The sequence below is a fragment of the Podarcis muralis genome, chromosome 6 (genome assembly GCF_964188315.1).
Source record: "Podarcis muralis chromosome 6, rPodMur119.hap1.1, whole genome shotgun sequence".
Classification (NCBI taxonomy): Eukaryota; Metazoa; Chordata; class Lepidosauria; order Squamata; family Lacertidae; genus Podarcis; species Podarcis muralis.
The window spans coordinates 200628-216636 of record NC_135660.1 but is presented as its reverse complement, the minus strand read 5'-3'; the positions used below and the strand labels follow the sequence as shown (position 1 = coordinate 216636).

Below are 16009 nucleotides of genomic sequence, written 5' to 3'. Positions count from 1 at the left end.
TGCCCTGGCTTTTGCATCTCCTTTCAACCAAGCATTAGTTACAGAGTCAGGAGGGTCATCAGTTACATAGGTCCATACTTCTCTTTTTTTAAAAAGTAATATTTATTAAAGTTTCAAAAGGTACAAAAAACAAAACAAAAAGACAAAGAAAAACACAAAAAATTCCACCTTTAAAATCTCATTTTCAATAACTTCTTTTCACAACTTCCCCTCACCTCCCCTTCTTTTATTCCAGATCCAATTATTTGTTCAACAAGTTTTTATCCCTAATGTCTTAACCTTAATTTGTTAATGTGTTTATTTGTATTAGATTTTAACCCTTAATTCATTATTATATTTAGTTCAGTTTATAAATCAACTTTTAATTTATATACCTTAATCATATGTAAAAAACTTTTTCTAAGGTTGACCCTATTTCCCTTCCACGAATTCCCCATTCTTATAATGATAAACAACATGAAATTTGACACAGCATAAAAAAGATCAGGCCCCCTTTGGATTTCCAAACCCCACCCTTCTCTCCCCGGTTTCAATCCCAAACCATAGTCCATTTAGTTCATCTATTTAGCCTGGTGACCTTATGTCCGAGGCTCTCAAATCTCTCTCAGTCCCTTTCAGCCGGCTTCTTTGAAAGTCCCTTATGATTGACACCCAAACTCGAAGGGGCACTCTCTCTATAATGTCCATGATCCTTCCAGCCAAGCCTACTTGTTTAAAGGTGGAGCTCAAGCTCTGTTTCTTAAATCCAAATATCCCAAAGACTCCAGCTTCCACCTTGGTCGAGCTTGTAGCCATCTTGACAGGCCTCCGGCTCTCGTTTACCTTCTGTGACATTTCGGCCGCCCCTCCTTTCTGCTCCTCCTGTTCAGCAAGTATCTTTTCCTCCTCTTCAGTCTTTGGTTTCTTTTCTTGTCCAGCTGCCTGTGTTTTGAACATCAAGTCCTTTTCCAGCTCAGAAGGTATATTTACTGTTGACCTCGGTTTTGTAGGACTTGTAGACAAAACATGGCCTTGCTCATACATCTTTCGCAGCTTTCCCATGAGAAAGACGACCTCATCCAGATCTGCCAGAATTTTCCGACCTATTTCCATTCTTGTAATATCCGTGAATCCCCTCTAGAGGGATTCTGGTTACTTAGTATTCCTTTCACTTCCAATCCAAAAGTCAAATTTATTTGTATCAATCTTTCTTTACTTTCTTTTTTTTTTTATAATAATATTTATTCAAATTTTCAAACATTAACAACATCAAACAAACATTCAACAGAAAAAAACAACAAACAACAACAACAACAACAATTCATATAACAAACATCAAAAACAAGAAAAGACCAAAAAGAAAAAGAAAAAGAAAGTAAAATATAAAAATAACACTAAAAAGATACTTTTTCTTACATTGTAGCTTTCAATACCTTATTTTCTTTGCTTCCACCCACCTTCCCTTCTTGTATTCTTATTTTTAAAAACTAATTCAGCAAATCATCAATTGCCTATATTCAACTTTCCTCCTTCCCATTACGTTCTACTCATCTTAGTCGCAAGAACCCCTTCATTACATTTTCAAAGCCCTTAACACTCATTGATTTTGCAATGTCTTTGTAGATAAATCTTAAACTTCTTCCAGTCCTCTTCCACCTGCTCTTCTCCTTGATCTCGGATTCTGCCGGTCATCTCTGCCAGTTCCATATAGTCTATTACTTGCATCTGCCATTCTTCCAAGGTGGGTAGGTCTTGCGTCTTCCAATGCTTTGCAATGAGTATTCTTGCTGCTGCTGTAGCATACATAAAAAAGGTTCTATCCTTCTTTGGCACCAATTGGCCGACAATGCCCAGGAGAAAGGCCTCTGGTTTCTTCAAGAAGGTATATTTAAATACCTTTTTCAGTTCATTATAGATCATTTCCCAGAATACCTTAATCCTTGGGCACGTCCACCAAAGGTGAAAGAATGTACCTTCAGTCTCTTTACATTTCCAACACTTATTGTCGGGCAGATGATAAATCTTGGCAAGCTTGACTGGTGTCATGTACCACCTATACATCATTTTCATAATATTTTCTCTTAAGGCATTACATGCCGTAAATTTCATGCCGGTGGTCCACAACCGTTCCCAGTCAGCAAACATAATATTATGACCAATGTCTTGTGCCCATTTTATCATAGCCGACTTAACCGTCTCATCCTCAGTGTTCCATTTCAACAGCAAATCATACATTTTCGACAATGTCTTAGCATTGGGTTCTAACAGTTCAGTTTCTAACTTTGACTTTTCCACCTGGAAACCATTTTTCCTGTCCAAATTATAGGCCTCTCTTATCTGCAGGTAATGTAACCAGTCCTGTACCTTGTTCTTGAGTTTCTCATAACTCTGCAATTTCAATCTATCTCCTTCTTGTTCCAAAATTTTCGAATATCTAGGCCATTTAGATTGCATATTAAGCTTTTTCAGAGCTTTAGCCTCCATTGGCGACAGCCACCTAGGGGTCTTATTTTCCAACCAATCTTTATATCTTGTCCAGACATTAAATAATGCTTTCCTGACAATATGGTTTCTAAAACCTTTGTGAGCTTTGACCTTGTCATACCATAAATACGCATGCCACCCAAAAACATTATTAAAACCTTCTAGGTCCAGAATGTCTGTATTCTCTAAAAGTAGCCATTCCTTCAGCCAGCAGAAAGCTGCTGCTTCATAATATAACTTAAAGTCCGGCAGGGCAAACCCCCCTCTGTTCTTAGTATCGGTAAGGATTTTATATTTTATTCTGGGCTTTTTGCCCTGCCAGACAAATCTAGATATTTCCTTTTGCCACTTCTTGAAGCAGTCCATCTTATCAATAATTTGTAAAGTCTGGAACAAAAACAACATTCTTGGCAATACATTCATTTTGATAACTGCAATTCTACCCAGTAAGGAAAGCTTCAGATTTGTCCAAATTTCAAGATCTTTTTTCACTTCTGACCAGCACTTCTCGTAATTGTCTTTAAATAGGTTAACATTGTTAGCAGTCATATTCACCCCTAAGTATTTCACTTTTTTCACCAATAACAAACCCGTTTCTCCCTGAAACCCCTCCTTCTCCATCACTGTCAGATTCTTCTCCAAGACCATAGTTTTTGATTTATTCAGTTTAAAACCTGCCACCTGACCAAATTCTTGTATTATTTCCAAAGCTCTTTTAGTACTAGGGATCGGCTCCTGCAATGTCAAAACTAGGTCATCTGCATATGCCTTCAATTTGTAATGTTTAGCTCCGACCTGAATACCCTTAATTTGTTGGTCCCTTCTAATCATGTTCAGCAACACCTCCAGGACCGAAATAAAAAGCAGAGGGGAAATTGGGCAGCCTTGTCGTGTCCCTTTCTCTATCTTAACTTCTTCTGTAACTGCATTGTTCACTATTAATTTCGCCTTTTGTTCCGAATAAATCGCACCTATACCATTTCCAAACCTTTCTCCCACCCCCATCCCTTGCAGATTTTTCCTCATAAAAGTCCAGGAAATATTGTCAAAGGCTTTCTCCGCATCAATAAAAATCAAAACAGCTTTTGTATTAATGTTAACTTGTAACTTCTCCAGAATATCAATCAAGTTCCTCGTGTTATTTGACATATATCTGCCTGGGAGAAAGCCAGCTTGGTCTTTATGTATCAATTCAACTAAGACCTTCTTCAATCTATTAGCCAAAATGTCAGCAAAAATTTTGTAATCCACATTAAGTAGGGATATGGGGCGGAAGTTCTTGAGTTGTGACTTTTCAGCCTCATTTTTTGGTATAAGCGTGCCAATCTTTCTTTACTTTCAATACCTTGTAACGATATGACCGGCTAAACCAAAACTTTCAGTTTTTTCCGACTTTGACAGCTAATTTGACAGCTGTCAAAATCTTCTGTAAACCCTCAGCAGGCTCCTTTCACGGGTTACTCCCGGTCTCGGGAAAAGTGGCACTTAATCAAAGCAAATAAACTCTTGTCCTCCAGCACAGTAACTTAGACTTTTAAATCCGTGGAAATTAATAACTTTTATCCAATCAGGAAAAAAAACAGCTCTTCTCTCAACCTTAGTTGGCAAATCCTTGCTTTAAACTGTTTACAATGGGGGGGAGACGGACTTCCTTTTTGCACCTCCCCCGCTCGTGCCAGATCCACAAAAAAAGAATAATTTTAGTCCAATTTCCAAAATACTCACGGGTTGTTGTTCTTGATTTTGAGTCCAATTTTTTTAAAGGAAGAAGTCAGCGCTCTCCGACAAATGGCATGCGGCTTCGCTCGGCAGGGGAAGCAGTAGACCACAGCACCACGCCACTCCCCATCCCCCGTTCCGTAGCCTTTAAAAAGGCTCATTTGCGGGTCGGGAGGGCGCTAATGGTGCCCGCTGAGTCACCATGTCCACGGGCATCTGCGCCTGTGGTTTTTAAGGGTCCCCGTGTCGCCGGCGCGGCAAGACCCGACCCCTGTCGAGCAGATTCCCTCCGGAGCTCGGAGGGAATCCGCCATTAGCCGATTGCGCTAACCCGGAAGTCCATAGGTCCATACTTCTCTAGAGGTCAAAAGCGCCTCCACCCGAAAAGACCATAAACTATAGTTCTCATCTGTTAGCTGTGGGAACACCAGAGCCTTCTCGGCTTCTGGAACCCGGTCAACCATTCTGGAACTCTTCCAGACCCACAGAAACTACACTAACAGGAGAAGGAGTTTTCAAACCTTTCTCAGAGTCCAAAAATATGCAGTCATCCACTCAGCAGCTGGGCCCATAACCAAAGATGTTAGCTATTTGCAGTATAGTAGCACTGCAGAGAGCTTGCTGGGGAGACCATGCATTAAAAAGGGACTAAAAAATAACTTAAACAAGGTTTTAATAACAAAAACAAAAACTCCTTATACACTAAATACATCATCATCAACAACAACAACAACAACAACAACAACAACAACAACAATAATAATATCTTTATTGTCATTGCCCCCTCTCGGGGACAACGAAATTACTTGGCTGCTCCATCCACCCAGGTAGGGCACTCCACACAAAATCAAAACAACTATAAAAACACTAATTAAAACAATACAGTATAATACAGCAAGGAAGATTAGATGACTTTCAAAGTCCAGGCTTCCCATTCAGGGCCGAGATCGCTCTGGAGAAGAAGCTGTTCTTAAGACGGCTCGTTCTTGTCTTCATTGTCCTGTATCTCCGTCCCGACGGCAGGAGCTCGAAGAGACAGTGACCAGGATGCGATGGATCTTTTACTATGTCCAGTGCCTTCCTATGGCACCTTGTGGCATAAATCTGCTCTAAGGTGGAGAGTGGGCAGCCAACAATGCTCTCTGCTGCCTTAACAACTCTGCACAACCCCATCCTGTCCTGGGTAGTACAGCTTCCGTACCACACACATAAGCCATAAGTGAGCACACTCTCAATGGCACAGTGATAGAAGGCAAGCAGCAGTTTCTGCGGAAGATGGTTTTTCCTTAGAATTCTCAAAAAGCACAGTCTCTGCTGCGCCTTCTTCACAAGCCCCCTTGTGTTGACACTCCAGGACAGATCAACAACAAACCAGACCCAACCACCAACCCATCCCCCAGGGTAATGGGAGAGCTAGGTGCTGCTCCTTATATACTACACCCAAATGCTGACACAGCCATTCAACATTCAACCATTCAACAGCCAGAACTGAGTTCCAGTGAGTTCTGGCTGGGGAAAAAGCCCTGGGGCAAGCCTAGGGTGGGCCACCTAAGCACAGCTCTCTTGCCCTGCGCCCCTCTGCCACCTTTGCCGACTGAAAGCATGCCAGATGGTTTTCTCTTGCTGGGCTCTGTGGGACGAGGGCTGACTGTGCATCTCTCTCTCTCCACCTCCTAGGTATCCCAGGATTTCCCCCTTCTTGGGCAGCTGGTGGCGCTCTTGTCCCTTCACCTCACAGACAATGTGAAGGAGATTGGCCTGCAGTCAGCGGAGGCGTTATACCATCTCCATTACATCATGATAGCCAAAATGGGTGAGGGCGATGCTGGGAAATGGCTTGTTTCTTGTAAGCCGCAGGGTGGGAGGTCTGTAGCCCTCCAGAGGCTGCTCCAACCCCCATCATCCCTGAGTGTTGCCCATGCTGGCTGCTGCTGGGGTTGATCAGGGAGTTCAGGAGGGCCAGAATTCGTGCCAGCACTGGCCTAACGCCAACACCCTGTTGGCCAGAGACGAGAGGGCAGTCTTGGGGGAGGGATTCACTGCTGAAGAACATCAGAAAAGCCTTCTGGCCCAGCCCAGTCCAGCATCCTGTTCCCACAGGGGTTGACCAGATGCCTGTGGGAATCCAGCAAGCAGAATTCAAGCTCTTTCTACTCCTGTACTTTGCTGCCTCTGACCATGGAGGCAGAGCATAGCCATCCTGGCTAATAGCCATGGGTAGCCTTCTCTTCCATGAATTTGCCTCATCTTCTTTGAAAGCCATCTTGGTCCATGGCCATCAGTGCCTCCTGTGGCAGGGAGTTCCAGAGTTTAGCTGTGCACTGCAAGAAGAAGGACCATCCTGAAACTTCAGTTTCATTGGAGGTCCAGTTGTTCTCATGTTCTGACGGTGAGAGAGAAAGCTTTCTCTCTCCACTTTCTCCATGCCATACATTGTGTCTCCTCTTCCTCGCCATTTTTCTAAACGGAACCCCCCCCCCCCAAATGCTGCAACCAGCTCCACAAGCACCCCAGTCCTTTTGGTTGCCCCCTTCTGAACCTTTTTCCCAGTTCTGAATTATAATTTTTGAGGTGAAATCGATAATTGTTTTTGTTGGTCCCAGTGGGAAAACTGGAGGTTTTGAGCAGGGAGAACTAATGCTGGTTTCTTTTGCATGCATATTCCAAAACCCGACCCTGCTTAGGTAAGGAACTGGAGAAGAGGGGGAATAAAAATAAGAAAGGCAAGATGGTCAGATGGGTCCGAGAAGACTTTTTCATCCCTGGGCCCTCCCTCTTCCAATACAACATCGCAAAAGTGGCCAAGGTAGGGGTGGCTTTTTGTACTCTTTATTGCTAAGACCGCAGCCACTCCCAGTTAGCAAAGATTTGCTCATTCGGGCCAATGGGGCCCTGCCCCACTAACTTCAGCCTGCCCTCAGGCAGCCCACGCCTTCTAGGGATGAGGGAGAGATTCAGAGCAGTTCACACTGGAAGCCAAACTATCAAATCGAGGCTTTCAGAAACAATAGGAGAACTGAAACACAACCTGCCTTTGAAATTCACATGTCCTTGAATTTCGCAATGCCAAACAGTGTGCAAAAAAATACATGCGCGAGCTATTAGTGTAAATAACATTCAGAAATGCATTGTATTAGAATCAATTGCTCAAAGACAAGTGCCCGGTAGCCTAAACTGCATGCAGAATTCTACTTATTGAAATTCTACCAGGTGCTGGGAGACCTAGGGTTCAGATCCCCACTCAGCCCTGAAACTCACAAGTCAGTCACAGTCTCTCAGTCTAACCTACCTCATGAGACTAAAACGGGGAGGAGAGAGAACCATGCATGGGCTCCTCGGGGCGGAAAAAGAATAGGAAAAGTTGACTCATTCGGTGCATCTTTCACGAGGCACTGCCAAGCCAATGAACTATGCCAACCTTGTGGTGGGTGTTTTTGTTGTATATTAAGAACTAAACACACAGCCGGCAGGTTCCCACCCAGTCTGTTTGGCATTGGTTATATAACGGATAGCCACTATTATTCACCCTCTCTGTTCCTGCGAGAATTTTTTTAAAATTTTCTAGTCTGATTTTAGATTGAACCTCTTCATGTTCCAATGTCATAACCAATTTAAGATGTGGATCGAAAATAGCAAGGCGTCACCTGACTTTTAGTTTTGTTTGTTGTAAAATCTTTCAGCTACTTAAATAAACACATAAATAGAATCACCGAATTGTAGAGTTGGAAGGGATGCGGGGGTCACTTAGTTCAACCCTCTCAAGGCAGAGTGGAGATGTCTTTCACTTGGTTTGTGAAGGCACCCTTGGACTACTGAAACGTGGTCAGAGTGTGGAGCAGAAGAAAACTCCCTCTTCTTTCTTCTTTGTGCCAGGCTTTTGGGGAGCACCTCACGCCCAGCCAGATCAATGAAGTCGTGTTGAAGGCGATTGACAACCTGACAGTGGAAGACAGAGCCGTCTCTCAGGCTGCAGGAAAGCTCCTAAGGTCCTTCCTTGAGGAATGTGGAATTGAGATGGAAAACGTAAGGCTCAAAACGGAGGCAGGGGGAGCGGGTTTCTTCTAAATTAAAACATTCTCTTCGGACTTAGAATTAGCTTCTTTCTGGGAAGTAAGAAGGCATTGTGTGGGAAGTAAGAAGAGCCAGTGTGGTGTAGTGGTTAAGAGCGGTAGTCTCGTAATCTGGGGAACCGGGTTCGCTTCCCCGCTCCTCCACATGCAGCTGCTGGGTGACCTTGGGCCAGTCACACTTCTCTGAAGTCTCTCAGCCCCACTCACCTCATAGAGTGTTTGTTGTGGGGGAGGAAGGGAAAGGAGAATGTTAGCCGCTTTGAGACTCCTTCGGGTAGTGATAAAGCGGGATATCAAATCCAAACTCTTCTTCTTCTTCAATTTCCGTGTCTGTGGCTCGCGCCTCTGTTTCCATCCTGCTGCAGTTCGGCTTCCAAAAATCAAACACCCTGTTTTTCATCTCGCTGTCTGCTTTGGCAGTATTTTAATTACATTATTCCACCCTGTTCATTTCAGTGCAAAGGAAACACAATATGGGCAACACTGAGGTCAATTAATAAAACTTTGCTATGATCAAAATGATACCCTCCCAAAACTAACCTACCTATTCCAAACCCTCCCAATCTGGATTCCCCCAACACAACTCCGCAGAGGGCAGAGAAAACTACACTCTTTTATCTTCTCACATAAAAAAAACAAAAATAAGCCCCAAATACCTGACCTCCCCACCTCAGAAGGAGGATGGGGAATCCCCAACATAGAAGCATATTACATTGCCAGCCAAATACTCCATATAATCCCATATATACTAGAAGATGAGACAAAACAATGGGTACACCTAGAGAGGGACATAATTGAAAATACCAACCCCATCCCCACTAATCCCCCTGCCCTACCACCCATTATTCCACCATGCAGCACAAAACCTCCAGATAAAAACCTGGCAAACCAAAGGCTTATATCGCCTAATAGACTTCTGTAAAAATAACAAACCTTTGTCAACACAAGAAATACAAGACAAACTAGAAGACACCCAAATGCCCTGGTTAACACATCCCCAATTACATGCCCTCTTAAACAATCCAACAATAAAATCAGCAGCAACTAGGCCCCTGATAACCTTTGAAAACCTCCTCCTAGCAACAAAGGGAAACGGTAAAGGGATGGTATCCGCAATATACAAAATACTACTCCAAAATCCCACAAACCCCCTAGACGGAATAAAAAAACAATGGGAGAATGACAAAGGCTATGAGATTAACCCCACTCAATGGATCAGAATGTGGTCTAAACCCCCCCTTTAAATCCACATCAACGAAAAGAACTCACTCTGAAACTCACCTACAGGTGGTACCTAAGACCAAGAAAACTAGCGCTAATATGCCCAGGAACCTCACCAAAATGCTGGAGAGGGTGCACCTCCACAGGCACATACCTCCACATGTGGTGGGAGTGCCCCCAAATCCAACTATTCTGGACAACAGCCATACGAGAAATATGTAAAATAACTAAGCAAGTATTAGACATCAAGACCCTGATGTTGGGAAAGATGGAGGGCACAAGGAGAAGGGGACGACAGAGGATGAGATGGTTGGATAGTGTTCTTGAAGCTACCAACATGAGCCTGACCAAACTGCGAGAGGTGGTGGAAGACAGGAGTGCCTGGCGTGCTCTGGTCCATGGGGTCACGAAGAGTCGGACACGACTAAACGACTAAACAACAACAAGACATCACCCCAGAACTGGCCCTACCAAACATCTTCCAAGACAACAATGCCCACTTACACGACAAAGAACTCATAACCCACTGTCAGGGGCTGCCTCAGGTCTCAGCTCACAAAAGACCAACGCCAAGATCTTCTTATATACAAGGATGTTTATTGCAGTTCATTATTGGTTCCACAACCGAGGCGTGCAGCCCCGCGTCTCTTAGCCTTAGACATTTGAAGTCCCCTCTGAATCGGTCCCGCCCCTACACCAGTTTAAGAGGCTTGTGCTGGTCCACCTCTTCCTGTCTTTCCTTTTCCGCAGGGTCTTTCTGCCCCCCTGGGTTCCTTCCCTCCTGCTTTCCCCTGAAGCGGATTCCTCAGATGCCTGCTCCCCCCTCCTTCGTGCTTTGGGGCCAGGCTCCTCCTCCGGGCTCTCTGCATTTTCGCGCGCCTCCACATTTGAACTTGGCGCGCGTTCGCTACCCCTGACCTTCCTCTTGACACTCACACTACTCCCTGTACTACTCTCCGCCCCTTCCGGCAGGACGTCCTGCCCCGATCTCCTTCCCCTGTCTCCTTCCTGCTCTGCTCCGTGTGCCACACTGGGAACTCCACCCTCTTCACTCCGTTCCTGCTGGGAAGCCGGCCCCGATCTCCCACTCCCACTCGGGGTTTCCCTGCTGCTTCCCTGCTCCTGGCAAGTCCCCCCTGTGACCCCCCTTGGCCTGACCAGGGGCGCCCCCTTCTGGGAATCCTCCGATTCACTTGAGAGACTCATGGAAGACCTCAAGTCATTGTCATCCTCTTCCTCACTGTCCTGGGATTCCCATCGCTCTCCGTCTCCCAACTCACCTGTGCCTCTGTCCCTGAACCCCTGACATCCATCCCCCCCTCAAAGCCCCCCCTTCCCCCCTCCCGCTGCTCGGGCGCAGGTTCTGGGGGCTCCGTCGTTGCGGAGGTCGCTGCCGGACACAGGTCGTTGACGTCGATCTCCTCTGCTTCCAGTTCATTGTATGTGTGCTCGAACCCATGGTCCTCTCCCAACATGTTCATGTCCTCCTCTCCCCCTGTTGCCTGGGTGGGGTCTGCTTGCCAAGGCCCCATCCGCCACCTCGTGCGCCAGTCCTCTTCTGGTAGGTCGTCCCACCAGTAAGAAGGGTCAGTGTCCACCCCGAACACGATCCCCTTGGAGGGCTCGACTCTGGCGTCATCTCCTCTGCGGAGGAGAACCCTCGGAAGGTGCTGGCGGAAAGTGTGGGCGTGAAAAGCCAATCGTCGAAAAACTGTGCTGGCATGGGCCTGTGTGGGAAAAGGGCATGGAACTCGTCCTTGAGGAGGGGTTCGTCCAAAGCGTAGTCCGGCACCCAACTGTTGGCGCTGGCCGGGGCGCCCTCTCTGGCGAGAAAATATTCTACTCCCTCTTCCCCCCATCTCGAGTCCAGAATCTCTGTGACCTCGTTGATTGGTTCGGCCCTAGGTGACCTCCCCCTCTTGGGCGACTCTCCGCTTGGTTCTGGTGCCGTCCCTGACTCCTGAAATCTGTGTGGGGCCCTGTAGGGGGTGAGCACCGACCTATGAAAGACCGGGTGCATTCTGGAACCTTCGGGGAGGGACAGTCGAAACGCTACGGGATTGATGCTGGCCTCAACTTGGTACGGCCCTAGTTGCCTGTGTCCTAGCTTCTTCTTAGCTAACGACTTGGCCGGCACTGCTTGGGCCGCTAACCATACCCAGTCTCCCACCTGGATGTCTTCCCCCTCCCTCCTGTGTCTGTCTGCCTGCACCTTATAGGCCTGTTTGGCGAGCTCCAAATGTCTCCGTAGCTCGTCGTGGACCTCTTGCAATTCGGCTGCGAAATGGTCGGCTTCTTGTGGCGCCCCCTCCCCCGTCGTTACGAGCCCCGGGAAGGTTCTGGGATGCCTTCCATTGTTAGCGAAGAACGGCGTCACCCCCGTCGACGCGTGCTTCGTGTTGTTGTAGGCAAACTCAGCCATCGGCAGGTAATCCACCCAAGCCGCGGGTCGCTGATTGGCGTAACATCTCAGGTACTGCTGCATGATCGCGTTGACCCTCTCTGCTTGGCCGTTGGTCTGCGGATGTCTCGCCGACGACAGGTTGATTTTGACGTGCAGGATCCCTAGGAGCTTCTGCCAGAAACTGGAAACAAACTGGCGCCCCCTGTCGGACAGAATGGACCGTGGCAGCCCATGCACCTTGAACACGTGGTCGATGAAGAGTTTGGCGGTCTGTTCCGCTGTCGCCACCTTCGCGCAAGGAATGAAATGCGCCATCTTGGTGAACAGGTCTACAACCACAAGTACCGCCGTCTTGCCTCGCGAACTGGGCAGATCAGTGACAAAGTCCAGCGCCACCCTCTCCCACGGTTGCAGTGGCGTCTCCAACGGTTCCAGCAGTCCCGCTGGCTTCTGGTGCACTGGCTTGGACCTTTGGCACGTGTAACACCTGGCGACGTAATCCGCGACCTCCCCTCGCATCTGGGGCCACCAAAAGTCTCTGGCCACTAATTCTGTCGTCTTTTCCTTGCCGAAGTGGCCAGCGCTGGGTACGTCGTGCAACTGCTGCAGAACCTTCGCGCGGAGATCGTCTCCCGGAACGTAGAGAGCGCCTTTACGGGTCAGCAGGCCATCGCGTATTTGGAACTCGTCGTCCTTCGCTGTGCCTCTCCGCACCTCTTCCATCTTGGACTGTGCGAACGGATCCGCCTGCAACGCGCGACGCACCGCCTCCAGGTCCACGGCGGCTGAAGCGCACGCCCACGCCTGCGGTGCAAAAATGTGCTTGGCTGCCACCGGTGCCGCCTCCTCGAGATACTGCGGTTTCCTGGAGAGCGCATCTGCTATGACATTGTTGTCACCTGGGATGTACTCTATCCTGAAATCGAAATCCGCAAAGAACTCCGCCCAGCGTATGTGCCTCTGGCTCTGTAGCTTCACCGTGCGCCAGTACTCTAGGTTCTTGTGGTCCGTGCGGACCTGCACGGTGTGCTTGGCTCCGATGAGGAAGTGCCTCCATGCCTTGAAAGCTGCGTGGATGGCCAGCAACTCCCTGCCCCAGATGGTGTAGTTCTGTTCCAACTTGCTGAGCTTCCGGGAGTAGAAAGCGCAGGGCCTCCAGTTCCCCTGCGGGTCTTCCTGTAAGAGGACGGCCCCCACCGCTCTGTCAGATGCGTCAGTTTCCACCCGCATGGGCCTGCCGGGATTCACGTGTAACAGCTGTTCTTCGGATGCGAAGAGACTCTTAAGTCTCCTGAAGGACTGCTCCGCCTGGTCCCTCCAGGTGAACTTCTTCTTCTTGGAGCTGAGAGTGTCCGTGATAGCTGCCGTCTCCCTGGCGAAACCCCTGATGAACTTGCGGTAAAAGTTGGCGAAGCCGACGAACCTCTGGACCTCCTTCTGAGTTCGCAGGCTCTTCCAGTCCAACACCGCGCGGACCTTGGCGCTGTCCATGGCTAGTCCCCTGTCGGACAGCCTATAGCCCAGAAAATCCACCTCCGTCACGTCGAATTGGCACTTCTCCAGCTTGGCGTAGAGCCTGTGCTCCCGTAGCCTCTGCAGGACCTCCTTAACATCGCTCTCGTGCGCCTCTGGCGATTCCGAGAAGATCAGAATGTCGTCGAGGAAACATACGCACTTCTTGTAGAGGAGTCCCGCTAGCACGTGGTGCATAAAAGCTTGGAAAAAGTGGGAGCCATTTTGGAGACCAAACGGCATAACTCTGTATTCGTAGGTGCCCAACGGCGTGAACATGGCCGTCTTCCACTCATCACCCTCTCGCACGCGTATGAGATTGTATGCGCCGCGGAGATCCAACTTGGTGAAGATCTTCCCTTTCCTCACCGTCCCGAGCAGGTCGTCAATCTTGGGCATGGGAAAGGCTGCAGGCTTTGTCTTCGAGTTTATGAAGCGATAGTCTACGATCAGCCTTTTTTGGGGCGTGTCCTTCTTCTTCACGAAAAACACAGGACTGCCCCCTACTGCCTTTGATTCTCGGATGAATCCCCGCTGCAGGTTGTGATCTATGAACTCCCTGAGCTCCTGCATCTCATCCTCGGACATGGAATACAGCTTCGCAGTCGGTAGCGTTGTCCCTGGCAAGAGGTCAATTGCGCAGTCGTAGTGCCGGTGGGGTGGCAACTGGTCAGCCTCCTTCTCGCAGAAGACCTCCAAAAACCCCTTGTACTTGAGGGGTACTGCTTGCGCCATGCTGAGCCTCAGCTGCTGCCCTTCCTCTTGGCCCTCCTCCTCTTGACCGGTCTGGATGCAATGCTGTGCGCAGTAGGACGAGCCGAAGGTGAGCTGCCGCTGGTACCACGCCATGGTTGGGCTGTGCCTATCCAGCCAACTCATGCCTAACACTATAGGCGTGTCTGACAGGCGGGTGATGTTGAAACTGATGACTTCTCGGTGATTGCCAATCTGCATCACCATGGGTGGCGTCTGTTGTACCACCTGCCCACCCAGCAACTTCCTGCCATCCACCGTGACGACGTTCAAAGGCAGCGTGGCTGGTAGGAGCTCTATGCGATGCTGCTTGACGAATTGCACCCCCACGAAGTCTGCGTTGCTCCCACTGTCAATTGTAATGGGGACTTCCAGGGTGCATCCATTAGGTAGCTGGAGAGTTGCAGTGAGCTGCACCACTGGCTTGGGTGGCAGGGGGTCTGTGGGCTGCAAAAGCGCTGGGGACTGCCTTACTGACTCGCCTGGCTGTGCCCCAGCATCTCTGCTTCCAGCCAGGCATTGCCGTTTCCCTGAAACTGCTCTTCATGTTGTGCTGCTGCAGTTACTGTTGCTAAGGCTGCAGTGTGCTTGTGGAGCCTCTGGGGACACTCTTTGGCCATGTGCATCCCACTGTCACAGATGTAACACTTCCTGTTCCCTCTAGGAGGCTTCTTCTTGACTGTTCCGGATGCTGGGGCTCCGGCAGCTGACAGAGCCTTTGCACTCCCCAGTTCCATTGGTTCCTCCCCTGCCTGCAGCTGAGGTGAGGGACGCGTACGTCCTGGATCTCTGGGAAGGAAAGGAGGCACTCTAGACGGTGCGTGAAGCTGGCTACCCCCCTCATTGCGCCAAGGGCGTTCTTCGTGGCGTACTCCAATGGCGAGCGCCCGCTGCACCATTTCTGCCAGGGTTTTGGGCCGGTCCCCCCTTGCCAGTTCGTCTTTCACAGGGCCAGAGAGCCCCTCCCAAAACAAGTCTCTGACTGCCAGAGAGTCTTTCTCCCATCTCAGCACATTCAGCAAGGTGAAAAAGCGAGCATGATACTGACGTACTGTAGCCTTGCCTTGCCTTAAACCATGCATCTCTTGGCGTGCTACATCCACATCCACGGTAGATTGGAAACAAGCGTCCATGCATTTGATAAATTCATCGGAGTCCCTTCGAGCAGGGCAATCCTCGCGCCACAGATTGCGCAGCCAAGCCCTCGCTTCCCCATGCAAGTGGGACACAATGAAACCCACTTTCTCCTCCTCATCTTTAAAGTCGTCGCGAAGCAAATGCAACGCATATTCTACGTCTGCTCGAAAACTGGGGTATTGCTTCAGGTTCCCATCGAAGTGGGCTACCAAGTTGCCTCCCCTTCTGCCCAGGGCTACTCCAGCAGATTTGGCCCCCGGGAACCCCACTTGGCATGCATGATCCCACCTGGCTTGCAGATCTTGGCACCGCTTCTCCGCCTCTTCCCCCTTCTTCTGGGAGACCACTACCACAGTGGTAAGCTGGGAGACTGTGTTGCGTAGATCAGCTATCTGCTCCTCCATACTCATGGCTGCCAAACTTCGTGAGCTTTGCAAAAAAATTTTTTGCGTACTTTAGGGAGGGGACTTACTGTCAGGGGCTGCCTCAGGTCTCAGCTCACAAAAGACCAACGCCAAGATCTTCTTATATACAAGGATGTTTATTGCAGTTCATTATTGGTTCCACAACCGAGGCGTGCAGCCCCGCGTCTCTTAGCCTTAGACATTTGAAGTCCCCTCTGAATCGGTCCCGCCCCTACACCAGTTTAAGAGGCTTGTGCTGGTCCACCTCTTCCTGTCTTTCCTTTTCCGCAGGGTCTTTCTGCCCCCCTGGGTTCCTTCCCTCCTGC

General features: G+C 48.8%; 1 protein-coding gene across 1 annotated transcript in view; it reads left to right on the top strand.

The window, feature by feature from the left end:
* The window catches only part of LOC114590002 (maestro heat-like repeat family member 5), a 45885-nt gene extending 30223 nt beyond the window's left edge, over window positions 1-15662 (top strand). Inside the window, exons 11-14 of the mRNA XM_077930220.1 lie at window positions 5860-5995; window positions 6867-6988; window positions 8056-8205; window positions 15468-15662. Coding sequence (XP_077786346.1) covers window positions 5860-5995; window positions 6867-6988; window positions 8056-8205; window positions 15468-15662 — 603 coding nt within the window. The remainder of the gene's footprint in view (window positions 1-5859; window positions 5996-6866; window positions 6989-8055; window positions 8206-15467) is intronic.
* Window positions 15663-16009: the final 347 nt, after the last annotated feature.